We start from the raw sequence: 24,885 nt of genomic DNA on the forward strand, positions 1-24,885 counted from the left end.
TAATCAAACATGAATCTATAATCCAAATAATCATGAATCACAACATCATAAACATAACATGTATTCACATGAATAATTGGGTACGTTGCCCTAAACTATGGGGCCACTTTGTGATTCAATTCAATTTAATTAAAAAACCTCCTCCTATCATAAAGTAAATATTCTTAATTAATCACCATATTCATTAAATTTCCATCAACATATTTAGATTTGAAATCGATTTAAATAATTAGAAATTCATCGATTATTAACTTATTATATTACTTCTAATTAATTACTCCCTCCGTCCCAGGTTAGTTGCTACACTTTCCTTTTTCGTCCGTCCCAGATTAGTTGTTACACTTCTAAATTAGAAACGACCCCACAATTATTATATTGTCTCTCTTCCCACTAATTTTTTTTGTACCCACACCCTCTCTCATTCAATTAAAACAATGTCCCACTAACTTGTATCACATCTACTTTTTCAATAAAATAACAATTGATAATGAAAAAACCACTTATCACTTAAAACTTTGTGCAAAGATAAGTGCAACGAGTAATTTGGGACAGAGGGAGTACTTAAAACCCTAACATGAAAATTAATTTGTATCATGCATAAAACCATTAAAATCGATAAACTTACGTTCATAAATATTCTGAAAATTATAATTGATTATCATAATTAAAATTAATGTCTAATTATGCTAATCAATCAACCATAATCATTAATTGAAAATCCTAATCAATAAGCATGATTACAACCCTTTAAAATACTTAAAAATACATGCTTTATTAATTAGACTAATCTAAAAATGATAACTCCTTTAAATACTTCCAACATCAAACATTCTGTAATACTCCAAAATTTTGAGGATTTTCTTATCAAATTATTTTAATATATTAGTTTAAATAAATTTAATAATTTAAAATACATGTTTTTATTGATTTTATATAAATTCATTAATACCAAAAAAAAAAAAAAAAAAACTGAATTTTGAATTTATTTAAATATTGTATTCTAATTTTTCTTCATCTATTAAACCCTATGCCTAACCTACACTATAAATACCCTTGCTAAATCAAAATGCCGTCCGTATACTCCTATTGACTCCCACAAGAAAATTATATACCTTCCACCGCCATCATCATCTCACCATCATCTTCGTGAATCATCTTCGCCTCTCCTATCCCAACTGTTACGTACAATTGCGATATATTGGCTTATAGTTGCGCTCCTTCAATCCTTCTTTCTCCTCTTCGTTGGTGAGTGACCTACAAAACTATTTATTTGTTCCCTTGGTTGTAGAACAAATATAAGGATTAATGAAGTCAACCGAATGCATTATGTATTATAGTTGTTTTCTACGTTAGGTTTTTGAAGTCAAATATTTCATAGACTTGATGGCTTCCCTAAATCCCTTATTTGTTTCGGGTTTGTTAAATAAATATCTAACAATGATGTGATTTAGAAAAATGGCTTTGGTTGTTTTAAACTAAAATCTATATATATAAGCTTTGACTTCTTGTTTAGGTTTACGTAATGAGGTTTAACTCCAAATATGTGAGATTCTTGTCCAACTATTTCGGTTATCAGTAGGGTAGAAAACTGATCAATATCCTTGTGTATTATTGTAGAAGATGGATACTAGTAAAGGATGTTACTACTTTCAGGATTAACGTACTCAAGGTAATCTCTAATGTCCATCATCTCTAGGTCCCATTAGGAAAAGTATTTTGGTTGTGTTTATGTGTTATTATGTGATAGGGAGTTTAAATGGTTTGTTTTTGTTCTTTGGAGTTGAAATAACTACCCATCTTTTGTAGGTGGGTAGTTTAAATGGTATGTAAATGACATATATGATGTGATTTATAGACGTGTATGATAGTAGTAGTATTAAATATATTTTTTTTGGTGTTAGCACCCGGTTCACTCTTAGGGCTAATCCGGATTCGGGGCGAGTTCTGGGTGGATAGGTTTCATTCCCCTCCCAATTGTTGTTGCGGGGGATCGAACACGAGTTCTCCCTACCAAATTCAGCCCAGTATTACGCTTATTTTATCTTACTAGTCAACGATACGTGCGTTGCACGTGAATATTTTTACAAAAATTTGGTGTATGCAAAAACACTTAAATTACTTTATACTCGTGGAAAAGAGTCACACTTCCATTTTTAGTAACTTTTCTATCCTACTTCTAGTAATTTAATATATTTAATTTTCTCTAGGGACCACCACTACGATAAACCGTCTCTCTACTCTGATTAAAATATTTTTCCCACCATTTTTTCTTATTCGCTTATTACTTTCCCCGCATGTACTTGTTTTATTATTTTTATTAGATTCAACTCTCCAACCTTAATAAGTGTCAATATGTGACTCCTAATAAAATATGTAGGGAGTAACATAATAGTATTGTTATAAAAAATTACACAATATTGCTATTCTTGTTGTATACATACAAAAATGTGGTCCGGCAAGAAATTCATTTTTAAAAACTCGTTGTATTAATTGAACTTTCTTAACTATCTTTGGTAGAAAAATTGGCAAACCAATACTAAGAGTGAAGTGGAACAAATAAAACAAATAAATAAGTGAAGAAGCAAGAATAATTAGTTCACTATTTAGCCTAGTTGCATTGAGCTTCTTATACATGACCAAAAGACTCCAAAGTAAAAGTAGATGAAAGAATTCACTTTTGATCTATATACTTTGACTCCCAAATTCAATGAAACACTTTGTCAGATAAACATCTAAACATTAGATATAAACCCATCAAAAAAAAGAATTGATTGTTTCAAAAGTAACTCATACCAAAGCGGCAAAGCCTACAATCAAGTTTTCACCTTCCTCCTGGTAATTAACAACAGTGAGAAGACAAAAAAAATTATCAAGAAATCTACCAAATAAACAAAACTAAGAAATATCCACAAAAATTACAGACAAAATACAAATAAGGTAGGTATCAATGAAGCCACCACATTAGAAAGGTTGGAAGGGCATCCGCTGAATTGCTGAAAGAAGCCAGACCACCGCTGCGGCTGCGGCCTTGCCTCCTTGAAGAGTATCTAATGTTTTTATCTCAATCGACTCAAATTGTTATTGAGGTGTTGTAAGCACAGGACATGTGTGATACAAAAAAAAAAAAAAAAAATTATAAAAAATAAAGAAAGAAAAGGAGGGATAAAATTGTCCAAAAAAATATTACGACAAACAATTCCTTCGTTTCGGCTTTTTAATATTAATATATAAGTAGATGACAATAAGTGTTCGATTTATATTTTTGTTTTGAGATGAAGTACCTAGTATAGCTATGATTGTTGATAAATAATGGTAAATGATTGATATTTGATAAGAGTGCGCATAACTCTTTGATATGAGTTCGGTTATGTGGAATAAGTTGAGGAAATAAAGAACAATGTTGATTTATAATTGTGGTAATGGTTCTGGGTTCTTATGGCTACTTAATTGTATTGTTTGGATCCTTGAGTAGATCGTTTGCGTGTTTGACCTTATTAAAATACTAATGACTTAAAGTGTAATTTTCGAGGGAAAAGCCCGTAAGGGATAGGAACAGGTTGCCCTTCTAGATGTTGTTCTATCGGTGTACTTTAGTGGAGACCCGGTAGGCTTCTAGTAGGTTATTTCTATTATTCTGTATTAAACTTTCTACTTAGTCTTCCTTCTAATTCTATTGGTGTGCGGTCGCGGAGACCCATAGTCAATTAGTGAGGGGTGTGCACACTAGGGACATTCTGTACTCGTCTTACTTTGGCCATTTCCAAGGGTTACGCGCGACCCTTAGCGTTCTTTTTCCCTCAACTAATTAATATTGATCTTTATGTGATAATTCAATTTTAGAGTTATTAAATTGGTACTTGTTTTTATATACTCATTTTATATGATCAAAACGTTTTCAAAGTAAAATTATTTAATTTACGGAATGGAGTTGAAATTACTCAGTTTTTCTGATTTTTGAGAGTTCGTCTCTCTTGTCTCTTTTCTATTTATTTTTGCAGGTTGGTAAAGGTACTTGGCTACGAGTGAGGAGACGCTTAGAATAACCACATAGTCAAGAGACAATTTCTATTTCAATTTAAGTTAGATTTTATTATTTATTTTATGGGGATTAATTGGTTGTAATATTTTATTGGCCACCTTTTAGACCACTTAGTTAATTTTGACTTTAATGATTTTAAATTGTCTTGTTGCTTTGCATTTATTTTCTATGGAGAATAATTGTAGCAGTGATACTCCCAAGGTTTGGACGATTGTTTTATGAAATAAAAACAGTGTTTTTTATTATATAAAAGGTCCAAATTTTGGAGGTGTTACACATTCAATCATTCAAATCCACAATTTAATCATCCATAATCTCAATCCCAAAATCAATTATCAAAATAACCATCGTAATAATCATAATTTAAAACATTAGTTTAAATAGAGGAGAGATTAGGAAGAAGAGGAAACACACCGCCCGACTTCACTAAAGGAGCACAACTTGAAACAGTGATGGTGGTGTTCTCGACGGCGAACGGACGAGGCAAGAGGAGAGGTGTAGCAGCGCGGGCGGTGGCCGCGTGTTGCGGGTGGGCGACGCGCACACCGAGGAATTCAGGGCACTGGGTGTGCGTCCGTGCACGGGGCAGGCAGGTGAGGCATGGGCAGGGTTGGCGTTTCGCTGGCCTTGCTCGCTGTTGTGGTGCTTGCGGGCGCCGGGCACAAGGAGAGGGAAAGAAAAGAGTGTAGGTGCAGTGAGGGAGGATAGAGAAAAGAGAGGGAGAGAAATAATTAGTTTAGGGTTTGATAACTTTGTGTGGGGATTTGTGAGGTGTATAAGTAGTATTTATAGGTTTCAGAATTCATTAATGGGCTAGGGTTAGGAAATCCATTTCGTGCTTCCATTAGAAACAATATGGGCTTGGTTAATTGTTTGGACTTCAACTTAGAATTGAAATGTGCTAGAATGTTTTAAAATTCGTTTTCTTTTCTAAAAAGCCAAATAAAATTCCCCAACTTGAAATAAATATCGTTTTCTCTCCAATTAAAATAATTAATACTTTTAATTAATACAAAAATATTTAAATGCAACTTTAATTTATGAATTCTATAAAAATTCTTTATAAATATAATTAACTATATTTATAATTACTTTAAAATACGGGGTATTACATAAGATTTCTAGGAAAGTATTAGCCTGGAATTCTATCCCTTTGTCCCAATGTCAAAAGTTAATCATAAGTACACTTTGGGCATTACAGACAGCTAGGAACAATCATATGTTCCGTGCGGTGGTTATTTCACAAGATTACGCAATGTTTTTTTATAACACATGGTGTGAAGTAAAATAGTGTGAGCATGGACATCGGTGGGAATAACCTTGGAAATCTTCAGTCTCCAGAGGCAGACCCCATTTATCCACATGGTTTCTTTAGAGCAATTCGGTTAGATTGGGGTATGGATGAGCAGATGAAAACCCTTCTGGTGGATGGTTCATGGAAAAGGGAAACAAAGATAGCTGAAATGGGGTAGTATCTCGATCACCAAAGCGGCCCACAGGGCATAGGGGGGCTTCCTTTGGATATGCTGAGTCAGCTCTACAAGCCGATGCCACATCTTGTCTTGTGGGGTTGAGATGGGCGATCAACTAGAATATCACTTCTGTTATAATCTTTTCGAATTCACACACATTGGTGGAAATGCTACAGGACACTTAATTATTGCTCGGTTAACAAAGTAGACAGATCCAGGATTCAACAACACATACTCGCAACATGAGCTTCTATATCTCTTATTTCCTTTTCTAACATGTTACCATAGTTGTTTTCTTCGGTAAGCTTATGTGGAAAAAAAAAAAAAAAAAAAGCATATGGAAAGGAGATAATTTGCATTCAACAAAAGATGCATGAGAAAAGACTACCAACTAGGGTATGAATTCCAGTGTAGCATCCTTGATTCCTCCGAATCCATTTTGCAACATCCTTGTCGTATAAGATTTTATCTATCAAGTTTTTACAACTCCACAAATCCATTAACAATTGGTTATGTACCTCACTACCTCTGCAATGTAGGTACATAGCCTTGAAGAAAGGCTTGTTTATGTGTATCACCTTCCCTTCAAATACACCAAAAGCTTCTAACAAATTGGACCGGATAAGTGTTCAACACCTTTCGACATCCTTTATAGCCGGCTTGTTGATATTGAATCCCATAAGAAAAAGTTCATTTTGCACAAGAAAAACTGTAAAATACAAGACTCACACTGTCACACACAACAGTTTTTTCTGTTCAAAAACAAAATATATTGGACTTCAGAAACTTCAATTGTTAGCTAGCTATGCATGCACATGATATTCACACTTTTTATTAGTTAACAGGGTGTTACGTTACCTAAAGTTTTACGCATCTGGTCTCTTCAGACGGTAGACCGGGCACGACTACACATTCGAAGTACTTAAAACATAGCCAATTTTGCTAGTGTAACTAGTTAGCTAATTGTGTTAAACAAGACCAGGTTCCTACACACAAACTAATTCATACACGTGACTTAGCTCCTGTTAAAATTTGTTGGTATTACAATGGAATCATGGCCTCGTGCTTCTCTATAAGCTTGATTCCTAGCTGTGAATAAAAAGAAAATCAGTGAAATGAAAAGATGTCTAGCATTGAGATGAAAGAAGAAGAGGAGAAAACTGTAAAAGAGACGATTGCCTTACCGTTACTAACCAGTGTAGGAGCACCAACAGGGTAAGTTGCAGCAACACCGAACCCAGCTGTTCTTGTATCATATGCAACACCAGCAACGGCACTCGAGGCAACATAATCATAGCTAGGCATAGGCCAAGTTACGGGCGGAGGTTGATGTTGCCAAACAGGATATCCATAGGGCCAGAAGTGTGCAGGTGGTCTTAAAAAGCTAGGACAATCAGGAGTTAACTCATGATGAGCAACAACCCTAGGACGCTTTTCTTGTTTTGGACTCTCTACGGATTTTGCAGGGCGTTTCTTCTCAGAGGGAAGATCCCGAATATTACTAGTTTCAGCCATCTCCTCCATTCCTATCTTTTCCAAGTCTGAACACTTCTTTATTGCAAACGAATGTGCACTGCTCTTTCTTTCTTTTCTCTCCTCTTCCAACTGCTTGATGCGCTTTTCAAGGGAAACAGGAGAATAATGGGACTCGAGCTTAAAGTACGAAATACATTTAACAACTTCTTTTAGGGCAGTCAATTCCATATCGGAAGCATCATCCTGCAAGAGAGTTCAAATCATTCACAAAATCAATTAAAGGGAACTTGAAAATATCAAACCAAACAGAAGAAATGAGGAAACAGGATTAACAAGTTTCAACTAGAAATACAATCTATTATTATCAATAAATCATACACTCCCGCGTACAAAGTTATGGTATTTGAAGTTTTGCATGGATTGTGTAAATGTCCATGTGAGACGGACATCATTCTACTTCTCCATGTAATAAGTCTCCAGACAGATTCAGATAGGCAAGCCCTTCCTCGCTGAAACTCAAGACTTCGAAAAATTAAGCAGAAAGAGTGACTATAGCTGGAGAAGATGCTCAAACTAATAGTTCAGTAAACCAAGTAATCTAGGAAATCATAAAAATGTGCTTCAAAGACCCGTCAGAGAGTGAACAAGGAAGAGTTTAGCAAAAATAAAAATAAAAATAAAAAATTACTAAAACAAATGCTTATGGCTAAATATGGAGAGGAACAAAGTGATTTGAAATATGTTTCAAGAACAAAATGGCATTTTAGAAATCTAATTAACTATTACACTTAAATGGCTCGAGGGAACACAAGCAAAAGTATGTGTTAAACAATAGAATCACGAAAGATACTATACCACAACCTACTAGATTCAACAACGAAAAACAGCAGAACACACAGCCATTACATAATTACTGCAGAAATATGTCATATATGGTGTAGTTCCATCTCCAAACAGCATACATACAAGTAGTGAAACACAGAAGAAGTACTGCAGCCACTCTCTCACAATATATATTTCAGCTGTCATTCTTTATTTCGAATAAACAAAATCACTTTTTGTAACCCTATATTATTGGCCCCCTCCCCCCCAGTTATCAACTATCGGCATGTTCCGCGGGAATAAATACATAAATAACTCATGTGCTAATAGATTGAATCGTGTCTATCAGAGGTACCCATGCTTATTACTTCAGAGTACTGAGGGGTTTACCACTAAATAAATCATTACATAACTTAACTTTATCCTGATGACCAATTGATGACTCTGCCAGTCTAATTTAAACAATATATGAGAAAATTGAAGCATCCACTTCCAAACTAATGGAAGATTATTAATCATATCAGTTCCTAGTCCCCGATTCTGAAATCAGACAGCGGGAACCAAGCATCTTCAGCAGATATGTTGAGAGTTTGACTAATGTTGAATCCTCTAAAAACTTGATGTAAGATTTTCAAATTGTTAACATGATGTTATAAGTTTGAACTGTGAAGGTTAGTTTTCACTGTTCTTTCTAACTCAAGCTCCCTCCCACTATACTTCTGCGAGACTTTGTTCATCGATCATCTCTCATATCTATCTCTCCATTTTTCTTTTTTTCTTTTTTTTGGTTTTACCATTCAACTATGTTGAGTAGAACACGATCCCTAAGCCCCTTATATATATTTAACAAAGAGTATAGCTCTAAAAAAAGACATCTGAAAGATGGGATGACAAACGTTACCAAGTGCATGATTGCAGCATTCATACACAAATACTGGCACTTTGCATTACCAGTTAATTAAACAATCCTTTCATCAGAGCAGTCAATGGAAGCAGACCAAAATGCAGAGAACAAAACTAAAAATTAAAAGACTGCCTCAAATTTTTAAATGATAACCTGAGCTGTAATGCTGCCTTGCTCAGTTATCTCCTCAACTTGCTTCTGGATATTCACCAAATGGGTTCTCAATAGTGAACCTATTGGGAAAGCATCTACCATATGAAGTGCACATATATACCTGACTGCTTGCAGTTGTTTATCTCTCAAATTCAGAGACTGGACAAGATCTGTACAATGAACAAAACAATTTGATCTCCAGTCAGATAGCCAGAGACAAAGTCACAATGAGATAACCTGCTGGGACATGTTTAAAAGATAATTGAGATTGATTATCAATATACTTGGTTCCAGGGAAAATGAACAAACTAGTCAGCTAGGGATAGCACATATCTAACACACTAATGAAAATAAATAATGGGGAATCATAGAGAGCCAAACATCATAGAGCTAGAAGTATTCCACCTGTTCCCTTCAGCTATTTGTTCAGAAGGTACTCCCATGCTATAGAAAATAGCATGATAAGAAAGAAAGAAAGAAGGATGATGAACCTGTTTATTTTTCCAAACAAGTGAATAAAGTTGACCTCAAAATTCATTAAACCAGATCCTACAATGATGAGTATACACTACATACAAATTCCACAGTTAAAATGTGAACATTAAGGATTGCAAAGTGCGCACTCTCTTTCATCTTAATAGAGATAAAAAAGGACATTAGAACTTGTTACAATTAAAGAGTGTCCAATCCTATAGCATATTAGGGAGGGGGGGGGAGGGGGGGGATTCAGCTATTCAGAAGGAAAAGAGTTTCAAGTACCTGGAATCTTCCTTGTCAGTCCCAATGCATCGCACAAATGTGGATTTTTCTCAGGTTGATAAACCTTTCTCTCATCAAAAATGGTTATAAAAAGTGAAAAAAGATCGTCAGCATGGTAGGACTCTGCTAGCTTGTACGAAGCTAAAAACTGCAAGAAGCCAAAATTCTCCAACGGGGTATTATCCTGCTTCAGCATTAACTTCCAATTGCCGACAAATTCACTGGCTTCATCTTTCACACGAGAGGAAATATCAGACCTTAGTTTCATCAACTGTACTAACAAAAATATGCAGCCAGCAGTAAGATCTTTAACAGGAAATTCTTCCAACTCCAGATCATAAAAACTTTGAAACACATCTAAAACAAGCTTTGCAGGATCTGATGCTAACCGAAGAGAATCCAAAATCTTATCCTCCAAGATATCATATTCCTTTACATGCTGAATTAGATATGACCTTACACCTTTCATATCCATATTTTTGCACAGCAACTGTATGTCATCAGCCAACCTAACGGAGGATGAAGCAACTGCTCTGGTTACTAAGAAAGTCCCTGGCAGAGGCTCTTTAGTTTCAACTTCTGCACAAGTGGAGTCTCCTAAGGAAGTAGACACGAAACAACAATAAGCATTAAAAAGTGTGAGATTATTACCGCATTCTAGAGCTAAGACATAATATTATGCTAGGATTTCACTGGCACCAAGAATAGCATGAGCAGAGAGAAAAATATTATCTTCAATTCCAGGGACGTGGCACTAATTTGCCATTTTAAGTAAATCACAGAAACATGCATAGAACTGTAGATGATGAATCAAGTAAGATATCTAGTAAGATGAAGCAACGGGTTTTCTCAGTAATCTGATCTCTTAAAAAAGCATAGCCCATGAGCTATGCATATAAATGAATATCTAGATTCTAGTATATTGTACATTAGAAGTTGGGTAACAAATTAGAGGCACTTTGCTAGTTTAAAGAGACTCGGTGATGGATGAAAAACCTTTGAACAGACTTGGAGTTATTAGAATATCTATGATGTAATACAATTTATTTTTCCTTGTACATATAGTTCAGGGGGAAGAGGTATTTGCATGCTTTATCTGTAAACACGATCAGAGTGTCAACATTAGTTTAACTAGCTAGAGCAATTAACTACACTATCCCTGACGAATCAATCTCTCAGGAATACCATAAGTTCAATGGTTTAAAACTTAACTTGTTTCTATTACAAAATTAGTTTACTTCCGCATCCAATCTGAATCTCAGCATCTTGAGTAGAACTCAATCACATCGTTCTAACTCTTAGCTATCAACACTACATGATCCTGCTACTGGAATTCTATCATATAATAACAAAGACATGTCAGCGTAAGTACATAACAAGTATAAATGTGACATGCTATTGAACGAATCAATGAAACTAGTCTTACCAGCTCAGCTGTTCCACTGATCTAGTAATATACAGATGCATATATTGCAGAAAGCACTAGTAACATTGCCCAAGAAATACTATTTTGACATTTTTACATATTATGAGGTGATCTGGGATAGGCCATAAATGAACTAAATAAACTCATTTCAGAGATAGCATCAGCATCAAAACAGGGTACTTTAACCTCCCTTGTGGTTGTTCCCCCCTTTGTAACTTGTATATTTCAGAGAAACCACCTCAAACAAACTTCCAAAATATGTGGTTTACAAGATACAAATCAAAGGATGAAACAAAAGGAAGCCATAGACAATTTAGCTTATATGTTGTACAAAGATTCTCAAAAAACTCTCCCTAAGCACCCCCACCCAAACCTCCTCAGCAAACAAAATGAAGCCAGTAGTGCACCGAAAAATATTGTATTAAGAAAAGCCTATCACCATCCTTCCAAATTTGATGTTTATAAGTAGTGTCTAGAATAATAGCTAACTCTTTTTAGCAGATAACATCTACCCTTGATGCACAACACAGCCATACACATATGCAGATATGCTGATCAGCCATCTCATACTTGATGCCTTCCATATACACTAGAAAAATAAGGCAGCATATTAAAAACAAAGGTAAAAGAACATAGAAGCTCACCATTCTTAGCTTCAGCCAGCTCAATACTAGTGCCATTTGATTGTTTCTCTTTGAACTCTACCCCCTCCTTGATCTGATTCATTTTCTTCTCTTTTGACTCCGTGGATCTAAAAGTCTCACTGATTTGTTTATCTTCAGATTTATGCACTCTGCGAAACTCATTGATTTCCTGTTCTCTCAAATCCAGTGATCTGTGGCAACATCTTATCTGTGTCTCTTTCACCTCCATGTCTTCACAGCGGTCGTTGATTTCCTTCTTCAGTTCTAAGTCTCTGTATTTCTCCGTTATTTGTTTCTTTACTGGTTCAACAGCTTGAAGGGCCTTGTCCAGCTGCTTCTCTTTCAGCTCAACCACCCTACACTGCTCACTTGTCTGTTTTTTCTTCAACTCCAGTCTTTGGTAATGTTTATCGATATGCTTCTCTTTTGGTTCAAGAGCTTGAAGGGCCTCATTCAGTTTCTTCTCTTGCAACTTAATCTTCATCGGCTTATCCTTGGACTCCAAACTTTGGTAACGCTTAAGAATGTGCTTCTCTTTCAACTCCAAACTTTGGGAACGCTCATCAATTCGCTTCTCTTTCAACTCCAAACTTCGGGAACGCTCATCAATTCGCTTCTCTTTCAACTCCAAATTTCGGGAACGCTTATGAATGTGCCTCTCTTTCAACTTCAAACTTTGGGAACGTTCATAAATACGCTCCTCTTTCAACTCCAAATTTCGGTAACACTTATCAATGTGCTTCTCTTTGGATTCCTGAATTTCGCGGCACACATCAATTTGCTGCTCCCTGAAATCCAATTCTGCAAACCTGTCATTCAATTCCTTTTCTTTTTCTTCTACTGCTAGACAACGTTCATCAACTCCCTTCATCAAATCAAGCTCTTTAAGAATCTCATCTATTTCCTTTTCTTTCAACTCCAATGCTCGGACACTTTCATTCATTTTCTTTTCTTTTGAGTTTCCTGCTCGGAGACATTCATCAACACCCTTCTGTGCCAACTCCAGCCTTTCGTAACTCTCATTGAGTTGTTTCTCTTTCAACTCCAATCCATGAAGACGATCATTCATTTCTTTCTCTTTCAATTCTACTACTCTACACCTACCATCAACTTCCATCTTCATCAACTCCACCTCTTTCCGACTCTCATTGATTTCCTTCTGTTTCAACTCCAATGCTCGAACACTTTCATTCAGTTCCTTTTCTTTCAAGGTCACTGCCATGAAACACTCATCAACATCTTTCTCTGTCGACTCCAGCTTTTCTCGACGCACATTCAACTCTTTCTCTTTCGATTCCAACAACCGCAGACCTTCACTCAATTCATTTTCTTTCAATTCAACAGCTCCATACCTGTCATTCATTTCCTCAACATCGTGCTTCATTAAGTCCCCCCTTTTACACATCTCCGCCAATTCCTTCCCCTTCAACACCAACACCTTACGCTCCTCCAACAATTCCCCAGCTTTCAACTGCAATTCACAACATTGCTCATTCAACTTCTTCTCTACTAACACCAGCCCTCGCCGCTTCTCAATCAATTCATCCTTCTTCAACTCCAATTCCTTCCGACAAGCTAAAAACCCCTCATCCACCTTCCTCTCCTTCACTTCCAACTCCTGAATCCGCTCTTGAATTCGCCTCTCCTTCAACTTCAGCCCTTCTTCCCGCTCCATCATTTCCTTCTCCCTCAACTGAGACACTTCATCCACATTGCAACGAGCCGCAAATTGCTTCTCTCTCGTCTCCAACACTCTGTACCGCTCCTGATTTTCCTTCCCCTCGACCTCGCCGAACTTCTTTCTTAACCCCTCCGACGCGTTCCTTTTCTCTAGAGCCTTCCTCTTCTTCAAATCAATCACCTCGTAACTCTGTTTTACACTATTCTCTCTCTTTGCCACCACTTTCTCCCGCAACTCCACAGTCTCCCGCAACCTCTTAACTCTACCAACAACATCTGTAATATTTTCTCGCTTCTTTGACTCGAGTTCCTTCTCACGGCTCGCCATGGAAGCTTCTACCATGGCGAAGGAACTCTGCAATGTACTCCATTGTTCGGAGAGAGAAGGAATTGCGAACACAGTGGAGTACGAATTATCAAAAAAATCACCGAGTTTTTTCATCACTAACCTGGCGTCAGCGGCAGTAATGACAGTTGAAGCTGTGGATGCTTGCTCCTCCATTGTTGATGAAATTCTGCAGGAAATGAAACCCTAGGAGAGAGAAAATTTAGCCAGAAATGGCATGGCGATTGAGGAAGAAGGTGAAGAAATTTTGCAAATTTTGACAAGACTGGGGAGTGGAACAACACAGTAGAAGTATTTGCATTTGTTGAGATCAGACAACGAGGCGTCGTTTACTCGTCCACATTTTCCACAAGTCAATTTTTTATCTTTGTGTTTTCCGTACGTTTAACAATTTCAGTTCAAGTCCTACTCTCCGTATTGGCTTTTAAGTATTGTATCCTTATTTCCTCCGTTTTTTATTAGATACTCCCTCCGTTTCGTAATACTCGAAATAATTTGACCGATATAAGGTTTAATGCAATGTAATTGGGGTAATTTTTTAAGGATTATTTACTTTTAATAATCCAACCTTTGAATCATTTTCCATTAATAATCCGACCTTTAGATTATCTCTATTATATAAAGGAACAGCTGAGGTTAATTCGGTAATCACACTTTTCGTGTCCCCAAGCAAAATTACTAAAATACCCTCATTTTGTTGCTTGCTGAATGCCGACCCTCTCTCCCCCTCTCACTCTTTCTCTCTCCTCAACCCTCACCAAATCGCGTCCCTCTCGCTTTTTCTCTCGGTTTCTAGGGTTAGACTCCATCCTCAATCCCTTCCCACCGTCGCCATCGATCTCTGCCGGAAATGGTGCAGCAACCAATATCGTTTTCACTTTGAATAACTTTCTTAATTTGATCTTTTATTCAATTGTTGCATTCATGTAGGTTTTTGGATCGTAACCCTAGAAATTTGTATAATACAGGTTGAAAAAACGTATGGAGCAGGGTCCGTCTTCAAGGCCCACGTCCACCACCGCAAAGGACCGCAAAAGAGCCGCCAAGTCCAGAACCCTCGACTTCGGCGAGCGCAACGGTTACCTGGAAGGAGTCGTCACCGAGGTCATCCACGAGCCAGATCGTGGTGCCCCCCTTGCTCGCGTCACTTTCCGACACCCATTCAGGTACAAGCACCAGTAGGAGTTGTTCGTCGCTGTATAGGGTATGTACACTGGTCAATTCATCTTTCTGATTTGTAAACAACATTTCCAAACAGGTTCAAAACTCATAAAAAATACCCAATTCCCAAAATCGATTTTAGTGCAAAGATCAAAATCTTGACAAATAAGAAATGCCCAATTTCTAGAATTGGTTATTATGCAAATTCAGCTGTGTTCAAATTAAAAGAACATCCTTTAATTTTTCTTTGCAGATTACTTTGTTAATGCATCGATTCCCAATGTTTCTAGGGATTTCGGCAAGAAAAAGAGGGTAATTTACTAATTACTTTAATTATTTATCTCTTCAATTTTAATTTTAATTTTAATTTCTCGGTTTTTGTTTTCTCGGTATTATGCAAATTCAGCTGTGTTCAAATTAAAAGAACATCCTTTAATTTTTCTTTGCAGATTACTTTGTTAATGCATCGATTCCCAATGTTTCTAGGGATTTCGGCAAGAAAAAGAGGGTAATTTACTAATTACTTTAATTATTTATCTCTTCAATTTTAATTTTAATTTTAATTTCTCGGTTTTTGTTTTCTCGGTTCGAATTTTTATTTTTACTTCATATTGTAATTTCTTTGATTTATGTCTGACAATGGAGTTTTTTTATTTCAATAATTTAATTTTCTTGCAGATTATTTTGTTATGTTGTTTTATAGTTGGTTGATTATTTTGATGAAATTTGAAGAAGAGGAAATAGTTACCTCTTTTTTAGGAAGCTAAGTTGCCAGTTGTGTGTTCTTTGAACTGCTAATTAGACTTATAATTGAATACTCCGTATGAACTGTGGCTGGGGATTGTACACATGTGGGTCAATGTCAGTGCTTGATGGTCTATGGGGGCTCAAGATTGAGCAGCTTAAGGCTGAGCTTCATCAATTGGATGATTGATTACAATTAGATTATCGATTTCTTTTTTGTCTTAAGTGGTTAGTTGTTGTTTAATTTCATTGATATAATCATTTAGTGTTCTCAAGGATCTGGGTTTTACATTTGACTCAAAATAAGCGCTTCAATCTTAAGTGTTGTAAAGAAAGAAGAACAATAACAAGATTCAATTGAGATTCTCAATGCATGTTAGGTGTTTGATAAAATGCTTAACATAGATTATGAAATCAAAGAGTGTTTCATTTGTTTGTATTGAAGTTTTTGATTATCCCATCAAAAAAATTTTGTTTGATTATGTTGGTAGTCGAAATTTAATATCCCATCATCAATATTTGAATAATATAAAATGTAGTTCTCATGAAGTATGAAGTTTTAATTTGGCTGTGTGTTAGTCTAAAGTGGATGCTATAATGGCATCATTTATCATTCACAAGCCTCGAGAATGTATGTCGATAACGATTTGGCGGGCTGTTGATTGTTCAATTGTTCGAATAGATGAATCTTGAGAATGAAAAATCAACCCGGGAATAGCTTAGAACCTGTTAGATATCACTGCGAAAAGTCAAAAATCTTAATGTGAGTTTTGATATATGTATCTTGACCCAAATTCCTCCCTTGCAACAATTTGGTAGCCTTAACAATATATACCTTCATAGTGTTTGTATCATATTTGGTAGGCCATTTGACAATTAATCATAAAAGTAACTGTACGGAGTTAGTCTTTCATAATTATTTGCTGCAACTTTCTTTGTATTCCTTGCAAATGATAATCGTGAATAACCGCTACACCACCATATGTCCAGGAACACTAGCAACCGGCGGGCAGAAAACCCCTGTAGGAGGGGGCTTCTACCTTCACTCCGGCAGACGGCAATTCCTCCGTGTCTCTCAAAACCGGTCAGGCAACTAGAGACCCCCTGGTCAGGCAACTCGAGTCAGTACATACCTCTGCTCGGGCCGTTACATTTACATACATGATCTTCCTCCAAGGTTTAACCAGGACTTGCTTATAAACTGTCATACTCTTTCAAAATGGATTGATTTCTGCCCTTATTTGAGTAATGGCGGTTTAGGGCCTCAGATCAACAAGAAAAGTTGGTACAATACTAACCAGTTTATGTTATCTGTGATATTCCACAGTAGAACGGCGCAGTATGAGTGCTTAACTAAGAATTCTTCCTTAGCCTCAGCAGTTTATCTCCCATTTTATCCTGGTTTAGGGATCAGCCGGTTTCTTTGGAGCATGGTAAACTGCTCTGTAAGGGATGCATCACCCTTGGATTTTGTGACTTGGGTAAGGGAAAAGCACGAGTGGACTCGAATGTCTGTTCATCTATTGTGGGAAGATATACTGTGATTTTGTTTTCAGCTGCGTTCAAATTAAAACAACATCATATCCTTTAATTTTTCTCGAAGATTTGTTGATATGGAACATTCTGCAAGAAAAATTATTTTGTTACTGTTATATCTTTCTTGCAGTTTATTTTGTTGCCATGTGTTCAATTATATATCTTCCCACCATAGTTCATCTGTTCTTTTTTTCATTGAACTCCTCACTCTAGGTATATATTCACTTTATTTTTCATGTGTTTTTTGATTTTCGCCATGAATTTGTTTTGTTTTCTATGGTTTTTTTTACATCTATAATTCAGTAATTAGTTTGTTCTTGGAACGTCTTTGCTTGATAATTTGATTTTTATATGGGCGTTTGAAATTTGGTTGATTGGTATTGTATGAGACATGGTAATTTTTACATCTATGAGACATGTTTAATGTTTGTAATGGTGGGATTTGTGAAGTTTTTGCCTATTATGTGTGGTAATTTTTAGTTTTTATACTCTCGCACGCATCGCGTGCATATAAGACTAGTTATTTAATAATCCAACACTAGTATGTACCCGTGCATTAGCACGGGATATTTATAAAATTAAAAAGCTAATGAAAAAATCATTAATTTTAGTTTCCTTCTTTATTCATATTATTATTTAAATTGTCTAAAATTTTAAACATTTTCCTTTTTTGTTAGTATTTTTTTTCCCTCTTGTTGGTAATTTAATTTTATGCTTAAATAGTTTCCTATTTGATTAAGCTTAATTTGAGGAAATTAAGGGTGATGACTGAAGGAAATAATGCCCTTGGTCCAAGTATGCATTCTATGTTAAGTCTAATAAGTGCGGTTCAGTATTAATTAACAAGTTAATAATTCAGTGAGATCAAGTGAGCTGAATGCCTAGCTAGAGGCCGCTTCAGTTCAAGTGGAATTAATGATATTAATCCACAGCTTACTCTTGACTGAACCCGTAGGGTCACACAAATAGTACGTAAACGGATCAAGTATTTAATGGCATTAAATACTCCATCTATGGATATTCGGAATCGACGGATCTTGGTTTCAGTGGGAGCTGAGATCGTCACAGGCAAGAAATGAATGCTCCGGAAACGATGATATTGCCGGAAACGGAAATATGGATCGTATCGGAAATATAAATATTATCCAAGTCGTAGATGTTGCCGGAAACAGAAACATGGTACGTATCGGAAAATATTATCGGAAATGGAAATATTGCCCGAATCGGAAATATTACCGGAAACGGAAATATTGTCAGAATCGGAAATATTGCCGGAATCGGAAAATAATTCCGGAAACGGAAATATTAAATATTTGTTCGAAACGGAAATTAATTCCGGAATCGGAAATATTAAATATTGTTCGTATCGGAAATGAATTCCGGAACCGGGAATTTAATCGGAAGCGTATCGTACGAATTAGCATCGGACGAGGCCTGCCGGACGAAGGCCCAGCACGAAGTCGGGCCATCGCCCAGCAAGCCAAACGCGCGCCACAAGCCCAGCCAAGGCAGCGCCCAGACCTACCGCAAGGCAGGCCCAGCGCGCGCCAAGGCCACGGCTGCGTGGGCCTCGCTGCGTGGGCTGCTGCTCGCACGCACGCGCATGGGCGGCCCTTGTGGCTGCCGTGTGTGTGTGTGAGTTTGTGTTCATGCATGATTCCTAAAACTATTAGAGTTAGTATATGATTAAATTCCTATTCCTAAAAGGATAAATTAATTAATTAGAGTTCTCGTAGGATTCTAAGTTTAATTAATTCGTGTCCTACTAGGATTACAATTCCCTTTCCATAACTCTATAAATACGTGCCTAGGGTCACATATTTTCAGAGATTAATTCAAGTATTCAAAGTGATTTTTGAGAGAAAAATTCAGCCACATTCCTTGCTCAATAGTGCCGAAAATTCTAGTACCTTAAGGGCGATTCTAGTTGGTCAATCTTAAGGCGGATCCGGACGTGCTGTGGACTATTTACGGAGGGACGACACTTGGAGTCCTAAAGACTTGTTCTTGTTCGGTTCGGGCGCAGCTAGGGAAGGCACGCAACAAAGAGTATGCATCTAAATTATGCTATATGATTATGTGTAAATAATATGTATTCCTGGGTTAATGGTTGTTTCCGCATGATTTATGTAATATCATATGTATCATAACCTAACAGTGGTATCACGAGCCCCTTATTATTTTCATAATCTAAATTGCATGAACATGGTTAAATATTACAAATTTGCAAGAATTAAAAGGGGTGATTAATTTTCGTAATTGTTAATTAATTGCAAATTGCGTTTATTTAATTATACGTACGCAGTTTTTCGGCAGTTTCTTCGTTACTCATCCAAATCGAGTGATTTTTGTGTCAATTCCGCATGTAAAAGGCATTCTAAAATTTTGACAAAAATAATAATTTTCTGCCGAACCCAGAATTCTCAAATTCGAAGCCTAACTATGACTTTTCGAAGGTTTTAGTTTTTCGAATGCAAAATTTCGTAAATTTAAGATGTTAAATTAAATATTTGCGATTCTTGTTGATAAATCTTGAATTTTTGATTGACCTACTGTATATGTTTAACAAGTTTGAATGCCTAGCCTTGTTAATTATGCAATCTAATTTGTAATTATGATTAATTTGTTGAAAATTAGAATAATTTAGAATTAATTTGATTTTCATAATTATAATTTAATTAGAAACCTATGATTAAAAACCACCATAAAAATTGTAAATTTATGATAAATTTTAAATTTTTATGACCTAGATTTGAATCCATGACAATCGGAAATCAAATTGAATAATAAATTTTCGATTTTTTCGCCCTAAAATTATGAAATTAATATTATTTATTAATATGTCATTAATTTTAAATATAAGTTTTAAATTTTTATGCGATTCGTTCATATAACTTGCACGCACAAAGCAATGGACGCTTCGTGTTACCCTTAAGGGGTGTTGTATAGTGCGGGCATGCGACGACGAGCAAGGGAGCTCGTCGCCCGTGCGGCACGAATGCAATGAGCAAGTGCATGGTGCACGAGCACAAGGCAGCAGCCCTGCCTTGTGTCGTGGGCCACGAGCTATGAACAAATGGGCATGGGCGAAAGGCAAGCCAAGGCAGTCGCGTGTGGGCAGCAAGCGAGCTGCGCCATAACGCGCACTGCCTCGCGCAAGAGCGCGCAGCCTCGCGCGCAGCGAGCGCAAGCTCGCGTGCCACGAGCGCTGCTCCCAGCGAGCGATGTCGCGCGCCCAGCGAGCAATGTCGCGTGCACAGCGAGCGATGGCTCGCGCGCACAGCGAGCGATGGCTCGCGCGCACAGCGAGCGATGGAGCGTGCGCAGCGAGCGTTGGCGAGCGCGCACTGCGAGCGATGGCTCGTGTGCGTCGAGCGCTGGCGTGCGCGCAGCGAGCACCACAGCGTGCGATGGCTTACGATGGAAGATGCAGCAGCTATGCGACGAGCGCATGGGCTGCGCGCACATGGCCAGCAATGGCTGTGTGCGTGCGGCCCATGGGCGTGCGATGCGTAGGGTGTTTGCGTTGCGATTAGATCGTTTTGAATGTTTAATTTGAAATTTTTCAGTTTACCTAATTTTAATTAATTTTAAAATTAATAATTTAAAATTATTTTCTTGGATTTTAATTTTGAATATTGTAATTATAATAAATTTTATTTATTCTAATTATTTTACTAAAATTAAAATCATGAATTAATTTAAATACGACTGAAATTAAATTAAACTTTTTGGATTCAATTATAAATTTATATGAGCTTTAAATTTTAATTAAAATTGTATGTTTCCGGTTAGACTTGAAATACATTTTTATGTTTAAAATTAGTAAAGCATATGAATTTATTGGTTTAAGTGGGAGCCCTTTTAGTCATAAAACTCTTGATTATGTCTACAAATCCTTAAGGTTAAAACAACTTGATTAGAATTAATAAGGACTGAATAATTGGTAGATTATTAGTGCCCTTGATTAATTGCTGCAAATGTTTACGTGATGCATAATGTGTTTTACTAACCTACTATGTGGGCCATTCATGATAATAAATGGGTGAATGGTATATATTATATATGTACTGTTTTGCAGGTTATGAAGTGACTAGTATGGCCCAAATAGGATAGAAAATATGGTCTGCGTACCATTAATTTGAATGTAATTGGTCTAAAGTACCAAAGTTATTTTTCAATTCAAATATGGTCTGCGTACCATCAAATAGTTGTAATTAGTTATAGCTTATCCTATTTGAAGAAAATGGTGCCTCCCACGGAGATTTTCAAGACGGACTTTGAAGTTAAAGCTTCAAGATGAAGTCGGGCCATACTAGATCACATTTATCTTATGCATGTTTTAAGTTATTTATTGCTTTTAAATATGTCTTAAAATGCATGAGATCAAAAGCTTGATTATGTTGCATGATTAAGGATTTTAGTTCACTTAAAATCTAACCAACATAGTAAGAGCCTTAAGTTCCAAACTTAAAAATTGAGTTAAAAGGTGCCATGCCAAAATATACACTTGCTTGGATATCCTTTACATCAATCTAGTAATAGTTTTCGCTCAGCGAGGTGTTACTTATTGGTCCTAAAGGGGCAAGGTACACAAATAATTGTGAGTACATGTTAGTTTTGGTGAAACTCAACGATATAAGTAAGGAGTCCTTTTATGTCGTGGCAAAATCGATAGGTTTACCTAATAAGTTCTTAGACGTACCTATCAACCAAGAATAGTTTCTAGACTATTAGCAAAAGGCTTTTGCTTACCTAAGATGTTCTAGGATTAAGTCGACAAACTGTGCTTAGTTCTTCAATGATTTTAGGATCTTGGAATCATTTTATTCACACCTGCCGGAACACATAACTTGAATAAAATGCTTAATAAACATTGAATTATGCATGTATGCTAGAATTTAAGTTTATTAAGAGAAACTGTGAATGGTTATTTATTTGTTTATTCTTTTCAATTGTAGTTTTTAATATGGCAAACAACAATTCATTCAAAATTCGATCAATTCTCGAAAAGGAGAAGTTGAACGGGAAAAACTTCCTTGACTGGCAAAGGAACTTGCAAATAGTTCTTATGCAGGAAGAAAAGGAGTATGTCCTAGATGAGGCGATGCCCGAAGCCGCAGGCGACGGGGTCACTCAGGCAGCCCTCAATCGTTGGATTGATGCCAACAAGGATGTGAAATGTCTAATGCTCGCCACCATGAGTGCGGATCTGCAGAAAACGTTCATCAACTCAGATGCTTTCACAATCATCAGTGAGTTGAAGAACATGTTCCAAGATCTGGCTCGAGTCGAAAGATTCGAGACTCATAGGCAAATTCTTGAGACCAAGCTTAAGAAAGGCGAGCCCGTAAGTCCACATGTTCTCAAAATGATTGGACTCATTGAGAATATGAGTCGGCTGGATCAGCAATTTTCTCAGGAAATGGCTATAGACACCATCCTGCATTCTCTTCATAGCGGGTATGATCAGTTCAAACTGAACTACAGTATGAATAGTCTGGACAAAACGCTCACTGAGCTTCACGGTATGCTGAAGACCGCTGAAAAGACGCTCAAAAGTGATAAGCAGGATGTGCTTATGGTGCGTGGGGGCAAGTTCAAGAAATCTGGAAAGAAGAGGAATGCTAAGAAAGGTGGCAACAAGGCCAGCCCAACTAAGCAAACTGGCGCCAAATCTGTAAAGAGGAAGGTCAGTCAACCCACTTCTGAATCCGAATGCTTCTACTGCAAGAAGAAGGGGCATTGGAAGAGAGATTGTTTGAAGCTAAAGGAAGATCAGAAGAACGGAACAGTCGTTCCATCTTCAGGTATTTTCGTTATAGACTGTATACTTGCTAATTCAACTTCTTGGGTATTAGATACAGGTTGTGGCTCACACTTATGTTCCAATCCACAGGGACTAAGAAGAAGTAGAAAGTTAAGCAAGAGTGAAGTCGACCTACGAGTGGGAAATGGAGCACGGATTGCTGCATTAGCTCTAGGAACTTACTATTTGTCGTTGCCCTCCGGGCTAGTTTTGGAACTGGAAGATTGTTTCCATGTTCCAAGTCTTACTAAAAACATCATTTCAGTTTCTTGCTTAGATGCTAAGGGATTTTCCTTTTTAATAAAAGACAATAGTTGTTCGTTTTATTTTAAAGAGATGTTTTATGGATCTGCTAGATTAGTCAATGGACTTTATTTATTAGATCACGACAAACAAGTATATAACATAAATACCAAAAAGGCCAAAAAGGATGATTCAGATCTCACCTATCTGTGGCATTGTCGATTAGGCCATATAAACTTGAAACGCTTAGAAAGACTTCAAAAGGAAGGAATTCTAGAACCATTTGACTTAGAGGATTATGGTAAATGCGAATCATGTTTACTTGGCAAAATGACAAAGCAACCTTTCTCTAAAGTTGGAGAAAGAGCAAATGAACTATTGGGTTTAATCCATACAGATGTATGTGGACCAATGAGTACAAATGCTAGAGGTGGTTTCAGCTACTTTATCACTTTCACTGATGACTTCAGTAGGTATGGTTATGTCTACCTAATGAAGCATAAGTCTGAATCCTTTGACAAATTCAAGGAATTTCAGAGTGAAGTAGAGAATCAATTAGGCAAGAAGATTAAGGCACTGCGGTCTGATAGAGGCGGTGAATATCTGAGCTATGAATTTGATGACCATCTGAAAGAATGTGGAATTCTATCAGAATTGACTCCTCCAGGAACACCACAATGGAACGGTGTGTCGGAACGGAGGAACAGAACCTTGCTAGACATGGTCAGGTCAATGATGGGTCAGGCCGAACTTCCATTAGAATTTTGGGGACATGCACTAAATACAGCTGCACTCACTATAAATAGAGCTCCGTCTAAAGCTGTCGAAAAGACTCCATACGAATTATGGTTTGGAAAGCCTCCAAATGTGTCTTTTCTTAAGATTTGGGGATGTGAAGTATACGTCAAACGATTAATTTCAGACAAACTTCATCCAAAATCTGACAAATGTATCCTTGTGGGCTATCCAAAGGAAACAAAGGGGTATTACTTCTACAATACATCTGAGAACAAGGTGTTTGTTGCTCGAGATGGTGTCTTTTTTGGAGAAAGATCACATTTCCAAAATGACAAGTGGGAGAAAAGTAGACCTCGAAGAAATTCGAGTCGAACAACAAACTCTAGAGAATGCTCAAGATGACATTCAGGATGAAACTCAGAGATCTTTAGAAGAATCTGGTGAGAATCATGATCAATCTAGAAATGTTACCCCGCATAGATCGCAAAGATATAGATCTCAACCGGAAAGGTACTTAGGTATTTTGACGAACGAGAGCTATGACGTTCTATTACTTGAAAGTGATGAACCTGCGACTTACAAACAAGCTATGACGAGCCCTAGCTCCAAGCAATGGCAAGAAGCCATGCAATCTGAATTAGACTCCATGTCTGAAAACCAAGTATGGGATTTGGTCGATTTGCCAGATGGCTACCAAGCCATTGGAAGCAAATGGGTTTTCAAACTGAAAAAGGACAAGGATGGGAAACTTCTAGTTTTCAAAGCTAGATTGGTTGCAAAAGGTTACAGGCAAGTCCACGGTGTGGATTACGATGAAACCTTTTCACCAGTTGCAATGCTAAAGTCTATTCGGATAATGTTAGCAATCGCTGCATATTACGATTACGAAATATGGCAGATGGATGTCAAAACTGCTTTCTTAAACGGCGTTTT

The 24,885-nt window shown here is 36.9% G+C and overlaps 1 protein-coding gene and 1 long non-coding RNA gene across 3 annotated transcripts; one reads left to right on the forward strand and one right to left on the reverse strand.

Annotated features, from left to right (window-relative positions):
* The first annotated feature begins 1,107 nt into the window (after positions 1-1,107).
* LOC130471539 (uncharacterized) lies at positions 1,108-4,173 on the forward strand. The gene is made up of 3 exons (XR_008932086.1): positions 1,108-1,245; positions 1,618-1,669; positions 3,999-4,173. It is a non-coding gene; the product is annotated as an uncharacterized lncRNA (long non-coding RNA).
* A 1,730-nt stretch (positions 4,174-5,903) lies between these two features.
* LOC110778696 (uncharacterized) lies at positions 5,904-14,083 on the reverse strand. Of its 2 annotated transcripts, XR_008933130.1 has the most exons (6): positions 11,696-14,083; positions 9,626-10,222; positions 8,867-9,036; positions 6,696-7,230; positions 6,370-6,600; positions 5,904-6,220 (listed from the first exon to the last, which is right to left on the reverse strand). XR_008933130.1 is itself a non-coding variant. In XM_021983254.2 (5 exons), the coding sequence occupies exons 1-5, from the start codon at positions 13,875-13,877 to the stop codon at positions 6,527-6,529; spliced, it is 3,558 nt and encodes a 1,185-aa protein (XP_021838946.1). In that variant the 5' UTR covers positions 13,878-14,083; the 3' UTR covers positions 6,312-6,526. The 2 variants fall into 2 exon arrangements, 1 of the variants encoding a protein (XP_021838946.1); XM_021983254.2 differs by lacking the exon at positions 5,904-6,220 and having other exon boundaries at positions 6,312-6,600.
* Positions 14,084-24,885: the final 10,802 nt, after the last annotated feature.

The sequence above is a fragment of the Spinacia oleracea genome, chromosome 4 (genome assembly GCF_020520425.1).
Source record: "Spinacia oleracea cultivar Varoflay chromosome 4, BTI_SOV_V1, whole genome shotgun sequence".
Lineage (NCBI taxonomy): Eukaryota > Viridiplantae > Streptophyta > Magnoliopsida > Caryophyllales > Amaranthaceae > Spinacia > Spinacia oleracea.

Coding starts and splice junctions, on each gene's coding strand:
- LOC110778696 (XM_021983254.2), bottom strand. CDS start 13,877: ATGGAGGAGCAAGCATCCACAGCTTCAACTGTCATTACTGCCGCTGAC. Junction 10,223..11,695: donor GCTGGCTGAAGCTAAGAATG/GTGAGCTTCTAT, acceptor CTACTTCCTTAG/GAGACTCCACTTGTGCAGAA. Junction 7,231..8,866: donor AAGGCAGCATTACAGCTCAG/GTTATCATTTAA, acceptor ACTCTCTTGCAG/GATGATGCTTCCGATATGGA.